Source organism: Hippoglossus hippoglossus, chromosome 19 (assembly GCF_009819705.1).
Source record: "Hippoglossus hippoglossus isolate fHipHip1 chromosome 19, fHipHip1.pri, whole genome shotgun sequence".
In the NCBI taxonomy this organism is placed as follows: domain Eukaryota; kingdom Metazoa; phylum Chordata; class Actinopteri; order Pleuronectiformes; family Pleuronectidae; genus Hippoglossus; species Hippoglossus hippoglossus.
In genome coordinates this window covers 11,787,111-11,801,357 of record NC_047169.1, presented here as the reverse complement: position 1 = coordinate 11,801,357, position 14,247 = coordinate 11,787,111, and the positions used below count along the sequence as shown (strand labels likewise).

The 14,247-nt window shown below is 41.5% G+C and overlaps 1 protein-coding gene across 3 annotated transcripts; it reads right to left on the bottom strand.

The window, feature by feature from the left end:
- Nucleotides 1-234: 234 nt before the first annotated feature.
- On the bottom strand, nt 235-13,451 carry med24 (mediator complex subunit 24). Of its 3 annotated transcripts, none has more exons than XM_034570863.1 (26): nt 13,333-13,451; nt 12,934-13,067; nt 12,041-12,123; nt 11,913-11,951; nt 11,749-11,822; nt 10,965-11,188; nt 10,759-10,870; nt 10,510-10,660; nt 9,751-9,864; nt 9,461-9,514; nt 9,214-9,296; nt 8,991-9,077; nt 8,504-8,603; nt 8,016-8,158; nt 7,842-7,879; nt 7,661-7,743; nt 7,249-7,427; nt 6,887-6,986; nt 6,263-6,438; nt 4,701-4,965; nt 3,940-4,121; nt 3,759-3,852; nt 3,565-3,664; nt 2,540-2,620; nt 1,164-1,312; nt 235-583 (listed from the first exon to the last, which is right to left on the bottom strand). In XM_034570863.1, exons 2-26 carry the CDS (start codon nt 13,061-13,063, stop codon nt 467-469), a joined length of 2,958 nt encoding a protein of 985 aa, XP_034426754.1. In that variant the 5' UTR covers nt 13,064-13,067; nt 13,333-13,451; the 3' UTR covers nt 235-466. The 3 variants fall into 3 exon arrangements, with proteins under 3 accessions (XP_034426754.1, XP_034426755.1, XP_034426756.1); XM_034570864.1 differs by having other exon boundaries at nt 12,934-13,064; nt 13,333-13,431; XM_034570865.1 differs by lacking the exon at nt 13,333-13,451 and adding an exon at nt 13,229-13,244.
- Between the last annotated feature and the right edge of the window lie 796 nt (nt 13,452-14,247).

The window sequence follows — 14,247 nt, the reverse complement described above, 5'->3', positions numbered from 1 at the left end:
CGATTTCCTTGAGGAAACGATGCAACTGATGGTTGGGTGCTGACCACTCGCGTTTGTCAGTCAGGTGATGGTCAGTTGGCCCTTGTGCGTAATGTCATGTGGTAGCCTTGCTGGCATGTGACCAATCAACTGACTCAGGATTTATGACCACCCAATATTTCCTTATAAATAACCACACCATAAATGAAACTCAGTTACGTAAATGCTGTCAAACAGAAAACAGAGGAGATTAAGTTTAGGTTTCAGTCTAAATCTTATTTAGACAAGTGTGAAGAGCAACATTAAAAAAACAGTAGAAAAACAGTGTTTACAGATAAATGGTTACAGACACATTTTCCAACAAATAGACTCCCTTACAATGGATGATTCTGCCAGATACAAAACAAGAAATATTAGGTTTTTACCCTCTGACACAGTCCTGGACCTGGATGTTAACTTAGTACTAATGTATATTTAAACACTCTGTTCACAAGGCAGATATAGCTTTGGCAGCTACTCTCCTTCCCAGGGGCAGAGTCAGGTCAGTGATGGCCAGAACAACTTTAGGCTTGGCCAGAGCAGGCAGCTTCACCAGCTCAGAAACCTGGGAGCACAAAAAGACCAATAACCATTATTTTCCAGCTTTGGTGGGTCGTAAGAAACAGAAATAACACTCAAACGGCACATTTTTCACAATGAGAAACAGACGTAGATAGTAAATCTAAACCATTTCTATTTCCATCCCTCTGTCGGTAATGTTTAAAAAAATTAAGCACTTTAGTAGCACCTTGTAGTTTGGCTTTCTTGAAGAAAAGTGTACTTTTTTGATTCTTGTAGTTCAGGGTTTGTACCATTATGGTTAAATGCATTTATTGTAAGTCACTTGGGATAAAAATGAAATGTAATGTTTTTTGAATTAGTTTTTTTAAGTTATATGGGCTTATTTTTTCCCCAGAATGCACTGTGGGCCACAAAGTCATTAGTTATAAAATAAGATGAGCAAAAAAAGTGAATCTTAAAACCAGGTTTTTGAAAGTTCATCTGAATGCTCTTCTCTCTCACTATCAAGATTTATCACTCTAAACCTAAGCACTTAATCCTGAAAAGTGTGTTTGCAACATGTCTGATGTAACAGCCACTCATCCTCCTCCCTTTCTCCACCCATCCGATGTCTCATAACTCACCATAGTAAAGGGCATGAACTGCAGGATGCTGCCACGACTTCCCTGCTCCAGGGACTCAACACACTCATCCATGAAACTCTGCACGAACTGTGTGTGAGGTCCGGCCATCTTGGAGCCCAGGATGGAGGAAATGAGGAGGAATAGGTTTGCTGGGGAGAAGAGGACAGTTGGTGTACACTGTTGAAGTAATTTGCTAATTTTTTTGAGTTCAACTTATTGCAGAGATTTGTAACTAGAATATTTAAGAGCTGCCCCTCCAAACATTAATAAACGTTACCCAACACTTGTTTGGAACAACAGTTGCATTTGGCAAAGAAAACTGCCAAAAACAGCAAATTCCTTGAGCGCCTGTTAGATAATATCATGCAGCTGTTGTGCAACTGTAATTTCTGCAGGAAAACATCACATTAAAAACACGCAGTTACTGAATTTAGACTAATAATCTTCTTGTTTTCTTCCATTCAAACAACATAAAACATTATTTTCATATTTGACCACCATAGAAGTAGAGTACTTTCTCAATAGTATATCCAATTAATTTTACCTTACTGGGTGACAAATTTAAGGGGGAAAAACTTCTTTCAGTCATGCACTGAAATCTATGTATGTGAGAATGCAAATATCTGTGTCGTTTGCTTTGGACATTTTCCTGAAATTTGAACCTATGAACCCATGATAGAATACAGGAGGAAATTTTCCGACAAAGGAAAAATTAAAAATGAAGAATACAAATATCACATGATGAAACACGTAGACGATGTCGGCAAATATGTAAACTTGGAAAGACGACAAGATTCTGAATCTCTTGGTGATGAGGGCTGATGCCGGTGTTGATGTGCTGTAAAAAAAATAAAAAAGTGTTCTTCCCAGCAGATATTGCGGAAATGTTGCTGCTGTTGGGAAAGTGTGACCCTTCATATGTGAAAGGAAAACTCAAGAATCAATTTTTCCAGACTTTCCCTAAAGTTCATGTCTAAACACAGCTGTAGTGTCTCATAAAAAGGTGCTGAGTCACCACAAGGCACCTGCACACGTTCAGTGCTCTTTGGCATAGATTTGACAAGCCTGTCTGTCTCTACTGGAGAAAAGTGAAACCACCTTTAAAAGATATTTCTGCAGATTTTTTAATCGAACGTGAGGAATCGCAACCTTACCTACTTTACTCTGGATTTGAAGGATTTTAAATCTTGTGACTTTGAAGGTGATAGAATATGATTAACATAATTTCCAAACTCGCTAACTTCAAGACTTAATTTGTCACCTTTATTTAATCTTAAAGGTGGTAGCAAGCCAGAGTAGAAACATGGTGGTTCTTTTCTCCTTGTAAAGTTGCTCACATCAGGACATTGAGTGGACACGAGTGCTAAAGTTCTCACCCAGGACTCTGTTCAGAGGATCCCTCATGTTGACGGTGTGGAGCTGGGACGCCGACAGGGAACTGCTCATAGATCGGTCTCCTATGATGCAACATGTGACACGAGAAACAGATGATTTTTGTTTTCATTTCACGTGGATATGTGAGATAAAACATACACAATATTACAGTACGGCAACAGGGAAGTTGTAGTTATACAGTACTTTGTATTGTGTGGTTGGTTGACAAAACATAATCTTGACTACAGGTTGTGAAAGTCTACAAGGCTTCCTTCCACTGCTGTCTTACACAATCTTACATTGGTCCTAAAATAAACATGTTAGACGCAGTTCCACATTTCTTTTAAAGATGTGGGGCAGATTTAAACAAATAATATAGAAACCAAAATAAAAGCCTAATTCTTTAAACACAGAGAGATTTTTGTCATTTTCTCAATGACGTTTCTAAGCAACTGGTCTTTTCATGGAAAAGGTTTTTTTTACGGATTTTCGCAAGTTTATGAGCTCACCGAGAAAAAGTGGCTGATATGTTTTTTCCAAGTCATGCAACACACTGATTTCTGATGACCTCTGCCAGAATTTCATGCTGAATGTATCTAAAATTATCTTAAAGTGAAACAGTTAAAATTCCTGAAGGTGATAGTCTGAATGTTCTTTAGGTTGGTCAGGATGAGAAGTATTAGACACAATACAATCCCTCTGTTGCTCTCAATATCTAACTTGTTGCTTAGTAGATTAATATTACAAGCAAAAACCTCCCATCAACCTGCAGTGCTCAAGTTAGAACTTGGTGATGTACTATCTTCAGACAAATCTGTTTATATAGATTTATTCAAGCTTTTCTGATCTAGGCCAAAGTGCTCACAAGAGGCAACATGCCGGTAACTGGATCTTACGAAGTCAGTTTACTTTTGAAAACCATCTGGTATTTGCATAATCCCCAGCTCAGACTGACACACTGATGACTGAACGGCCCCTTGGTTTATAAAACGACTGTGTATTAAAAACCAGATGTTAATAGACTGACCTGGACTGGAGAGGGCTACAGGCTCGTCCTCGTTGGAGCTAAGCAGGCGCATGAGTTTAGATGGTTGCGTGTCATCCAGGGGAAAGAGGCCGTTGTAATCCTGCGTCAAACAATGCATGTGCTTAGACTTCAGCGTGGCAGAGATCATTAAGGGCCTTGTTTTCACCTGCTCAAAATAGTATTTAACAGCTTACCTCAATATCTTCTCGCTGCCGTTTGCGTTGACGCGCTGAGAACGAGCCTCTGTGGTGAGTAGAGAAGGAGCTGAGTGCGCACCAGACGGACAACCTGAGGAGTCACCAGGAGAGTAAAGTTAACACCAGATGCCCAGAAACTAAAAAAAACATTGCCACCGTTGACATCTGCTCCTCTTACTTGGCGAGCGCTTTTCCAGGTGGGTCTGCCAGGCTGTGCCAGTGGGCGGAGTCTGTGAGCAGGTTCGGCAGTATGGTACCCAGCAGGGTGAGGGTGATCTGCTGAGTGTCCAGACAGAAGATGCTGTAGAGCAGCTCCACCACCCGATTGGCCCACTCCTGACGAGTCTCCTTCAGCAGTTCCTGAAAGAAGATGCAGTGACCCTGTGTAAGGTTTCTTTGGATGCAACGTTCTTATCATAAAATTGTGTTTTTAGTCATCTTTAATTTTACCACAAGGACTTTATGAATACCCATATTGGATGCACAGTCCTGCGAGACAGGGAACACAGCACACATTCCTACTGATTGCCTGACAGTTGGTAGCATTCACGATATGAAAATAAATTAACCAGTGTGTGAGCAAAAGGCAACGTAAAACCTACAGTGACTTCTGTATAGAATCATAATACGGTATTAATTATTCATTATACTGACATCGTCATAATGTTGTACTGTAACTGGTCAGAAATGTAATTGTGTGTAAATAAAGCAGAGCTACACAAATGATTCGATTAAATGATTAGCAAATTGATTTCAAAAATTTTGTCCACACCGGGATAAGGATAAGCAAATTAAAATGGCAGTTTTTTTAATGGTAATTAGATAAAGGGATTAATCGTGACAATAACTGGCAGATAATGAAATCTGAAGCCTTTAAAAATAGCAGGAGTTGTTAACGTTGATCATTGAGCGATCAGCACCTTTACTTCACCCTCTTACCTTGACCAGATTGTTGGTGAACCAGAAAACCCCTCCCATGTTCAGAAGACTCTCAAACAGATGTAGGGCGCGGCTGTCCACCCAGCCTTTGCGCAGCACCGTCTGGAACTGCACGCTGAGGGCCTTGTGGATGGGCTCTTTGGCGGGCAGCAGGTTGCGGTAGGGTATCGGCTCCTGGCCCTCCACCGGGGGGCGCAGAGTCGCCGCTGTTTGTTGGAAGACATCAGCGCACATGTGCTCCATGATGGAACTCATGATGATGACGCTGGTGAGAACATGGGGAGATTCCATGTTATAATGGAAAGTGAGGGACACTGTGAAATCTTACGAAGCACTCAGACATATACGTAGGCAGAAGTTGACAAAAGATCAGCTTTTCAAACGTCATGCAGTCTCTAGCCAATCAAATCATGTTGATGCATATACACTTCGTGCCTGACATCAAACGTCAAAATGAACCGGGAGAGAGGAGGCAGTGTCAGCTGGTGAACCTGGTGCAATCACCACGAGTAGTCACGGCATCAAGCGATGAAAAGAGGAAGCGAAACTCTCTGACACTGACATCGACCTCAGTTTGTTACTGAGGTGGAGGTGAAGAGCGATTTAATGAGACAGCAGTAATGTCACTGATAAAGAAAATGCACTAATACACTGCTGCTGCTGCTGTTAATACTGTGAGTGAGAGTGAGGACGATAGAGAGAACGGAGCCAGAAATAAAAAAAAAAGATCCAATTTAAAGGTGGACGTAAAAAAATATTCGCTTCACACTGTTAGAATGTAGGAGAATTTGTTGCATCACCTGTTCGTATTTTCATCAACTCAACATTCGCGTGCATCTATCACGCAGCATTACGCACAAGTGTCACCGCATTTAGAGCAATCGGACCGATTACCTCACATCAGTGGATCCTAACCTCCACTCTGGGATATTAATTGGAAATAGAAGTTTGAAAGTGAATAGTTTTTCTTTATTTTTATGAGTAATCTCCTGTAGACACACTCATCCTGGATGATACACGCAAAATGTTAGACGATATTATTGAAAACTATTAATGACTCGGCTCTGTGACTGTTTATTATTATCTGAACGTAATTTGCTGTTGTTTTAGAAAGTTGTTTTATATCTTTTTCGAATGAAGGTTCTTCTGGAACATATGTAACGCGAGCACAACTAAAGCTGAGTGATGAAGTGGATCAATAATCTGGCTTCAGTTCACCACCTCACGTCTGCATCGCCACTTTCCCATCTCCAAAAATGTTTGTACGCATGAGTCAGAGTTTGCGTGGAAGTGCACACATTCTCCCGTCAAGTTTGTTTTTCTAAATCCCAACTTTTGCGTGAGATGGTTGTAAATGAGGCCCTTTGTTGTGGAGTTTATCACTCAGGTACTTCCCCTGGTAGGGCATGTAAGCACAAAAGATGACTGTATTGTGTATCCCGAGCTGGAAACAATAATTGTTTGTGTAGATTATGGGGATCGCAGGCACGATTTCCATCAAGCGTTAAAGCAACACGTACATGCGAGTGCTCAGTTAGTGTGTGTTTCAGACAGACTTGTACCGTTCATTGTAAAACTGCAGCGTGTTCTCCCCGTAGAGCGGAGTCACAAGCTGTCTAATCATCGTCTGAGGCTTCTCCCTCTCATCTCGCCCCAGCATCCTGACGTGGGCGACCAGCCAGGCCACTGCGCATATCGCCATACTGCATACCTTCCCCTTAATGTTGTCAGTGATCTTCTACACTCAGAGAGAGATGACAGCAGAAAGAAAAGAGGAAGGAAGGAGACAGGATTCTGACTAAAACACGTAGTACAAAAAACTTGAATGGAACAATGAAGAAATGAGAAAACTGAGACATCCGAATTTGTGATGTCACTGTTGTTGCAATGATCCACAGTTGTGAATCATGCTCACTTGATCAATGAGTCAAATTACAAGAAATAATATGAAGAAGAAAATTCTTAGACATGTAATATGGGATGGGCAGGGGGGGGGGGGGGGGGGGGGGGGGGGGGGGGGGGGGGGGGGGGGGGGGGGGGGGGGGGGGGGGGGGGGGGGGGGGGGGGGGGGGGGGGGGGGGGGGGGGGGGGGGGGGGGGGGTTACTAATACAAGATAAGCAAAAATCATCTGGAAAGACGATTTCTCAGTTACAGGAAGGCAAATAAAAAGTAAAGTTAGACATACCTGGACTGCCTCAACAGACAGCACACCATTCTCCCACGCATTCAGTACTTCCAGGATGGCCGCGGGAGTGCTGAGGCAAATTTCGTGCCATTTCACCTGACTGTCACAATAAATAAAAGTCAGAGGAACTTCCATATTTAGAGGATGACTTGCCATGTTTAAGAAATTTCCATCACAGAAACAAAACTGAAATGAAAACACCAATATTGAAATGAAACACTAAAGTAGTGCAAGTTATAACTGTCCTGAATCTGATTCCTGAGTATTGAAAAAAAAAAATGGGATGAAACTTCTCTGTTTCAGGTATTCTTAGGCCTTTTTAGCGGTGGTAAAAATTGACTTTACATTTGACTGCAACTCACACTAGTTTCATCTCTGAGGAGTTGTTCAGCAGGGTCACCAGGCTCTCCACTTTTCCAGGCTCGGGTCTGAAGCAAGGGTGGTCTGGGTTCAGCGTCTTGCCCTCTTCAGGCATACACGTCTGCAGCCAGGTTTCAAAGAAAGGGGTCTCCCCTGAAGGACTGGGGTCTGACAGGATCACCTGCAGATGGTTAACATGGGGCAGCCATGCACAGTTTGAATCAAACAAGGCTCAATCAACCAAAACAGACAGATGACACAGACCCAATCAATCTAGAATATAATTTTGTTCCTGAAAATAATGGAGATAACGTTAGGGCTGTAATGCACAACACTCCATGGACATCTTGTGGTCTTGCACTGAAAAAGCAGGCTGATTTAATGTAGAGCAAGCTAGAATTGGCATTTACTAACCTCTGAGCCGTATGTCTGCACCACATGGCAGAGCATGAGGAAGGAGATGTCAAAGAGCAGGGCCCGTACTGATGCAGATTTAGCTGAGAGAGTGGAGGGGTAAATCCACAGGGTTAATATGTTTCATTCATCAAATGGTCAATGAAGAAATTAATTCCCACATTGAAACATGTCAACTTACATCCTTCACCACTGATGTGCTTGGGAAACTCATTGAGCCTGAAACAAAAGAAAGATAATATTTATATGACATGAAACCTTAATAATATGAAAACCATTCAAATACAGCAGTAACTTGGCATCTTATTATGCGATTCATGATTCTGGGGACGTCAACTGTTTAGCATTTACTCACTTAATAAACTTTCGGGCAAAGGATTTGAGTTTCCCAGTAGCTGCTGCGGCTGCCAGGAGGAGATCAAGGCTCTTCCCAGACAACATGTGTCCCAGGACCCCTAAAAGGCCCTCAGGGGACTTGGAGTGGTCTGCATCTACGGTCTAATGAACAAGAATAAACAGGTTATGCTCATGGTAATTTTTACATGAGGTGTATTGACCATAGTAAATATATATATTAGAGCACAACCAATATCGGTTTGCAAATAATATCGGCTTATATGACTATTTCCGACATTCCTCATTCCAGTTTTATATATTTGTTTGTACTTGAGTTTTCTTTTTGTTCCTAATATTGGCATCAACATCAGATTCCAAAATCCATACCATCATCTTGGGTATTTTTATGTGCAAACTCTGAATGTAAGAGAGACTATAAGCTCCACGTCAACACTGTAACAAATCATGGATTCCCTGGACAGTTTAGATCAGGTTGCGGTGCTCTACCTTGAGAATATTGGTGACAGTGGGCTCAGCTCTCAGGATAAGTCCCGGGTTAGGCTGGATGTTAGCATTTTCTGCTGTCTTTAGCCTTGGGGAGAACTCCCTGTCCTCGGCCCTGAATCAAATGTGCAAGGGGAGAGGGAAAGAGGAGAGAGAGGGAAAGGGGAGAGAGAGGGAAAGAGGAGAGAGAGGGAAAGAGGAGAGAGAGGGAAAGAGGAGAGAGAGAGAGAGGGCAAGAGACAGGCAGACAGACAGACAGACAGACAGACAGACAGACAGACAGACAGACAGACAGACAGAGTGGAGGGGTTGGGGGATATGGAGGGTGTGATATTGTGTGAATATGGTGAATAAATCCATCCATGTTCTAAAACAAAGATTTTTTTTTAAAAAAAGGGCAGAAAACAGGATTTCTGGTGCATTTAATTATTGATAAAAGTCCTGTTCCTGAAATGCTCATACGTGTTCCTTTAGAGATGGCAAACCGTACCGTTTTGCAGTGAGGTTGGCTGTATTTGACTCAGACAGCAGCCCAAGCTTGTTGCACTCCTGTAGCAGCATGCCGAGACAGTCGCAACTATGCAAAGACGCACAAGAGAAGGTATGAAAACATAAGAGTCAAGGTGATGGCATTATAAAAATAGCTTTCTAATCTGGTAATGTCTTACGATAACGCTACAGACAGTAAATATGCTTGTAGCAACATTGCTCACTTGCATCTCTGGTCAGCTTTGTCCAGCAGTGGAGTGAGCTGGAGTAAGTACTGAAATGCAATATTCACATCCTCCATGAAGTCCTGGAAAATAAATTGAAAAGTGGGGGTGAAGGATCACATATTACAGTTAAAAACATACCAAGAGTTATGGCCTTATTAGAATGTTTGCTTGGCAGTAGTTAAAACCTTTGATAGAGTCAGTTTGTTCATTTGTGGGAAAGTTATCGGAGACTAAATTGTTGTACCTGTCCTTTGTCACCTTGTGGATACTTCTTCAGTCGCAGTAAAACTTGTGGGATCTGGTATAAAGAGGAAAGAAATGTACAACCATACAAGTTAATCATCTTAATGGACGTTGATCAGTTGAACTTATTTCACCTTACACACTAAAGCGATTACTGTATACAGAAATAAAAAAAAGAACAGAATCAAGTTAAGACTATAAGACTATCAAAACGATACGTTTCCCCTCAACAATTTATTATTAACTTTTACCATTAAGTTAATGTAACAGACCAAGCAGAACAGATCTCACCTTGAGGAATGTGAACGCAGTCCATTTGAGCTCCTCTGTGCCCTCTGGTGACTCAATGAGGCCGGTGAAGCAAGCCTTCCAGACCTCCAGGACAAAATGAGGAGTAGGAATTCGCTAAGGAGGACAAACAGTTTGAGACATCTGCAGTTGATAAAGTAAAACATATGGAAAAAACTGACAGCACCCTTTCATCTGGCCAGTGTAGCGCGGAAACTGTGCAAATATACAACGCACCTTGAAGATTTATTTGAAGTGTTTTCAGTGACATGCTATTGAAACAATGTCCCAGAGAAAACTTGGCTGTATAAGTTCCATTACCAGGTGTTATGTCAAACTTACAACAGCGTTACTGTCTATTCAAGGATGTTTGATTGCAAATATTTATACTGTAATGTTGATATATATATTTTATTTTTTACTTTTTATAACTCTAAAAGCACGTTTTTTGTCGCAGAAGGCAAAGTAAGAATTTCATTGTACAGGACTGTATATATGACAAATAAAACACTTTGAACTCGAACTTTGAACACAGATCACACGGCGTTGAACTTCTCTTACGTTAGATCTTTGAATATTTCTCTCATAGCTGTCCACTCGGATAAAATTGACATAATTTCATGCTGAATTAATTAAATATTAAAAGCACTTTTTAAAAACTCTTTTTTCAAACTCTTATACATCTATACCATTTTGATCTGCTTGCTTGAAAAGATGTGCAACAGGATCAACAATCCATTTATCTGAAACTAAAATTTTCACCTGCATTCTCTTGATCATCATCAACTGCTCCACTAGCGGCTGTGTCTCGCCTGTCAAATTCATGGTCCCTTCTAGCATGATGAAAGCGTGGACTGAAGGAAAGGACGCGTGGACCGGAGGGTCACTCTGCTCTGACAGCATCAGGGGAACACTGAGGAGAGACTGAAGAGTTAGAAGGAGGAAGATTGACTGTGAAGGTCTTTAAAAGGAGCATCATGCACAAATAAGGAACGAGATGGGAATCTTCACCCTTTCACTAGCGACAAGCTCTCCTCTAGTTTAGTCCTCAGAGTCTGGTTAGGTACGCTGCCGAGGCCATCTGTCACTTTCTGAATTGCTTGCTCTACATTGCTCCAGGATCCTGTGGAGGAAAAGTAGCAGGTTTGCTGATTGATTTCGTAAAGTCGTGGCAAGGAGAGAATCATCACCATCGTGTTCGAATGCGATCCTGTCACCTTGTTCCTCCAGCCGTGCAATGTGGACCAGGGCTCTGTTCTTGTTGCTGGTCATCAGACTGTGAAGCCTCTCCTGGCAGGCTCTCAGACTGGCCTCTGTGCTGGCCGAGGGGCCCAGTTCTCTCAGCCTCTCACAGTACCAGGCGCAGCCGTGCAGCAGCCACATCACCACTCCCAGCACAGCCCGACACAGTCCGATGCATTCCTCTGCTTTCCCGTGACAGCTTCAAAGTCAGAATGGAGAGGTGGTCGGTTAAATACATAAAAGAAAATTTGTAAAATGGCAACGCCGTTCATTGAACACAACACTGTACAGGGAGCCACTGCAGAGGGGAGCCGGTCCCTGTCTTAAACTGGGATGATTAAGTGTTCCCTTAACTTTTTTCAGCAGTGTATTTTCATGTACTGTATATACAATTCAACATGTTTATTAATGTTTAATATGCAATTAGATACTTCAGGTTTTCCATTTTGGCCAAGTACAAAGCAGATTCCCTACTGCATAATATGAGTGGTTTCTAGACTGAATGTTATGAATTTGTTTATCAATTTAAAAATGTATGTTTCATGTAAAAACATAATTTAATTTAAAATGCAATCAAAATACCATTTGTGCAACTGAAACAGGTTACGCTCTGAATTTGGATCCAAATTTTGGAAAGATTTAGTTTGAACAGTTTCTCTAATGTAACAATAATATCATTGTGTCATCTAACATACAAAACGTAGATTTCCCTGTTGGCAATTTTAAATAGTAACAACCACCATGGATAGTTTCACATACCTGAGACGATGGCAGAACATGTCCATGATCTCCAACAGTGAAGTGACACACAGCTCCCGAGAAAAATCATCAAACTAACAGAACAAAAAGGCATATGTAATGAAAATGTCTGGAATTTTAAAGTAAAGTGCACGCTACCATCATTCTCATCAAGCATAAATTACCTTGCTGATGGCTAAGAGGACGCTGGAATAAGACACCATCTGGGGAGAGAGGGGGTAATGTTCACATGTGCCAAAATAACATGAAAACGGTTTGACACACTGAGCAGCTACATAATGTTTTGCATTACCTGTGAACTTATGGCATATTTGAGGTAAGACAAAATAAGGGGGTTAGGAGAGGGACCGATCATTGCTTGCTCCATCAGGGCTTCTGGAATAGACACACAAATAGTCACATTAAAGGTGACAGTAAGACAAGTGTCAAATAATCAGCATTCAAAAAAGTACCTTATCACCCCACTAGAGCACTGCCCTCTCAGAATTCAAAGTAGAGTATAGGAGCCACAGCTTTTAGCTACCAAGCTCCTCTCCTGTGGAATCATCTCCCAGTTTCAGTTCGGGAGGCAGGCACCCTCTCTAGGTTTAAGAGTAGATTTAAAACCTTCCTTTTTGATAAAGTTTTTAGTAAGAGCTAAGACCAGCTCTTAGTTATTCTGCTATAGGCCTAGATTTCCAATACACATGGCTTCTCTCTCTCCTCCTCTCCCTCTTCATATCATTAATGTCTCATCAATACATGTTACTGACGTGACTTCTTCCCCAAAGTCCAACGTGCTTTATCATTGCAGATCCAGGATCGTGGCTCACAAATTGTGATTGTGGCGGCAGCCGATTGTGGATTATGATTACCACTAGATTGTTGAGATATACAATATGCCTACTCAGATATACCACCATTTCAATTGCTGCTCTTTATATCTCTGTAAAAGATTTTCTTTTGCATAAATACATTTCGCATGAATGTTATAAATATTGTGATTTGATTGATGTGACATGTGACATCTATTGCACTTCTGTCAGTCCTCAGATGTGGATCCCCAACTTGTGGCTCTCTACGAGGTTTCAACGTGTTTCTCCAATTAAATGTAGTTTTTCCTCACTCTTGTTCAGGGCATTTGGATTTGGGTATATGGATATATGAAACCCAAGTGATAGACTGAACACTTTTCTCCTCACTAACCTGCGAGGTTAAGATAGTCCCATGTTGCTCCCTTGGGAAAGTTCTTCTTGATGTTGATCGCCCACTGGTAGTCACTCCACCGCTCCTTCCATGCCTGCAGAATGGCTTGCTTCAGGTTGACCACCTTCATCCTGCTACAAACAGCAACACGTTGGCAACAGACATAATGTTCAGCCACGCAGCCATTGCAGTTATATCGTGGTAACTTTTATGCGCCACTCAGTTTAGCCTGTCATTCTTTTACATTACTCATTAGCTCTTTGGCCACTAGCCGTTAGCTTCCGATGTCATTCACCCATAGAATCAGGTAAAGTTGTCCTGCTGGCTGCGGGAAAATCCCCCGAATGCCACAGAAATGCAGATAAACTCCAGTCGCACTGCGTCACATCGACATTTTACCTGTTTGCTGTATTTTTGCAGCTCCTTCAACGTTTGACTCTCATGCGCTTCACAATGCAAGGTACGGTATTGTTGTTGTGAAAGACGTGAGCGCTCATTGGTTCATCTCGTGACGCGTCAGTATTCCTCCCGCTGATTGGCCAGAGAGGGAAACACACAGCGGAACTCGCGCTAGCATCACAAGATGGCGCACTTTACAAACTTTAGAGTCAAATAGACCCCAAATAGAAAGTGGAGGCGCGAGGTAAGAAACATAGACTGTAAACACCAACCTGCATTTAATGCTGCGGTGTAAAGTAGAAATATTAAAGTGACTGGAGGAATATTTATCAATTATTTGCGGTCAAACCCGGAACTTGTCGCGTTTAGCTGACGTTATGTTAGGGTACAGGTGCCAGGGGCGGAAAGAAAAGCCCGAAAACAAACGTCACTTATTATGGACGTTTGATAAAATAAGTTTGTATTTTCACATAGGACACGAACAAGTATCATGAAATGGAATATTATGTAAATGTTTTTCCAAAAAAAACTTAACGGTAAAATATAGCTCAATTTGTATTATGGCAAATAATTGACCCCTTGACCTGCAGACAGTGGGAGTCACCATGAACAAGAGTGAGGTGAAAACTCTTTGTCACCTCTTAAGGAAATTTTAACATAATATTTCATAGGTGAAAGTTATTAATGCCATAATGACGTTTTGGCTAACGTCCACTTTAAATTTCTCAAAATGTATTCAGTAAAATCCCCTGAAACTTGACCTGCAGACAGTGGGAGTCACCATGAACAAGAGTGAGGTGAAAGTTCTTTGTCACCTCTTAAGGACATTTTTATTTATATATAATAGGAGCAAGTTATTAAAGCTATGATGAAATTGTCTCTGATTTTAACTTAAATTTTCTTTAAAAGCATGTA

Bases quoted from the DNA above. Each gene is read 5' to 3' on its own strand.
- med24 (XM_034570863.1), bottom strand. From the start codon at position 13,063: ATGAAGGTGGTCAACCTGAAGCAAGCCATTCTGCAGGCATGGAAGGAG. The intron at 3,853-3,939 runs GTAAGAGGAGCA...GTGACTCCTCAG, and splicing joins CCTGGAAAAGCGCTCGCCAA to GTTGTCCGTCTGGTGCGCAC. The intron at 1,313-2,539 runs GTGAGAACTTTA...TCTTCTCCCCAG, and splicing joins TCCTCTGAACAGAGTCCTGG to CAAACCTATTCCTCCTCATT.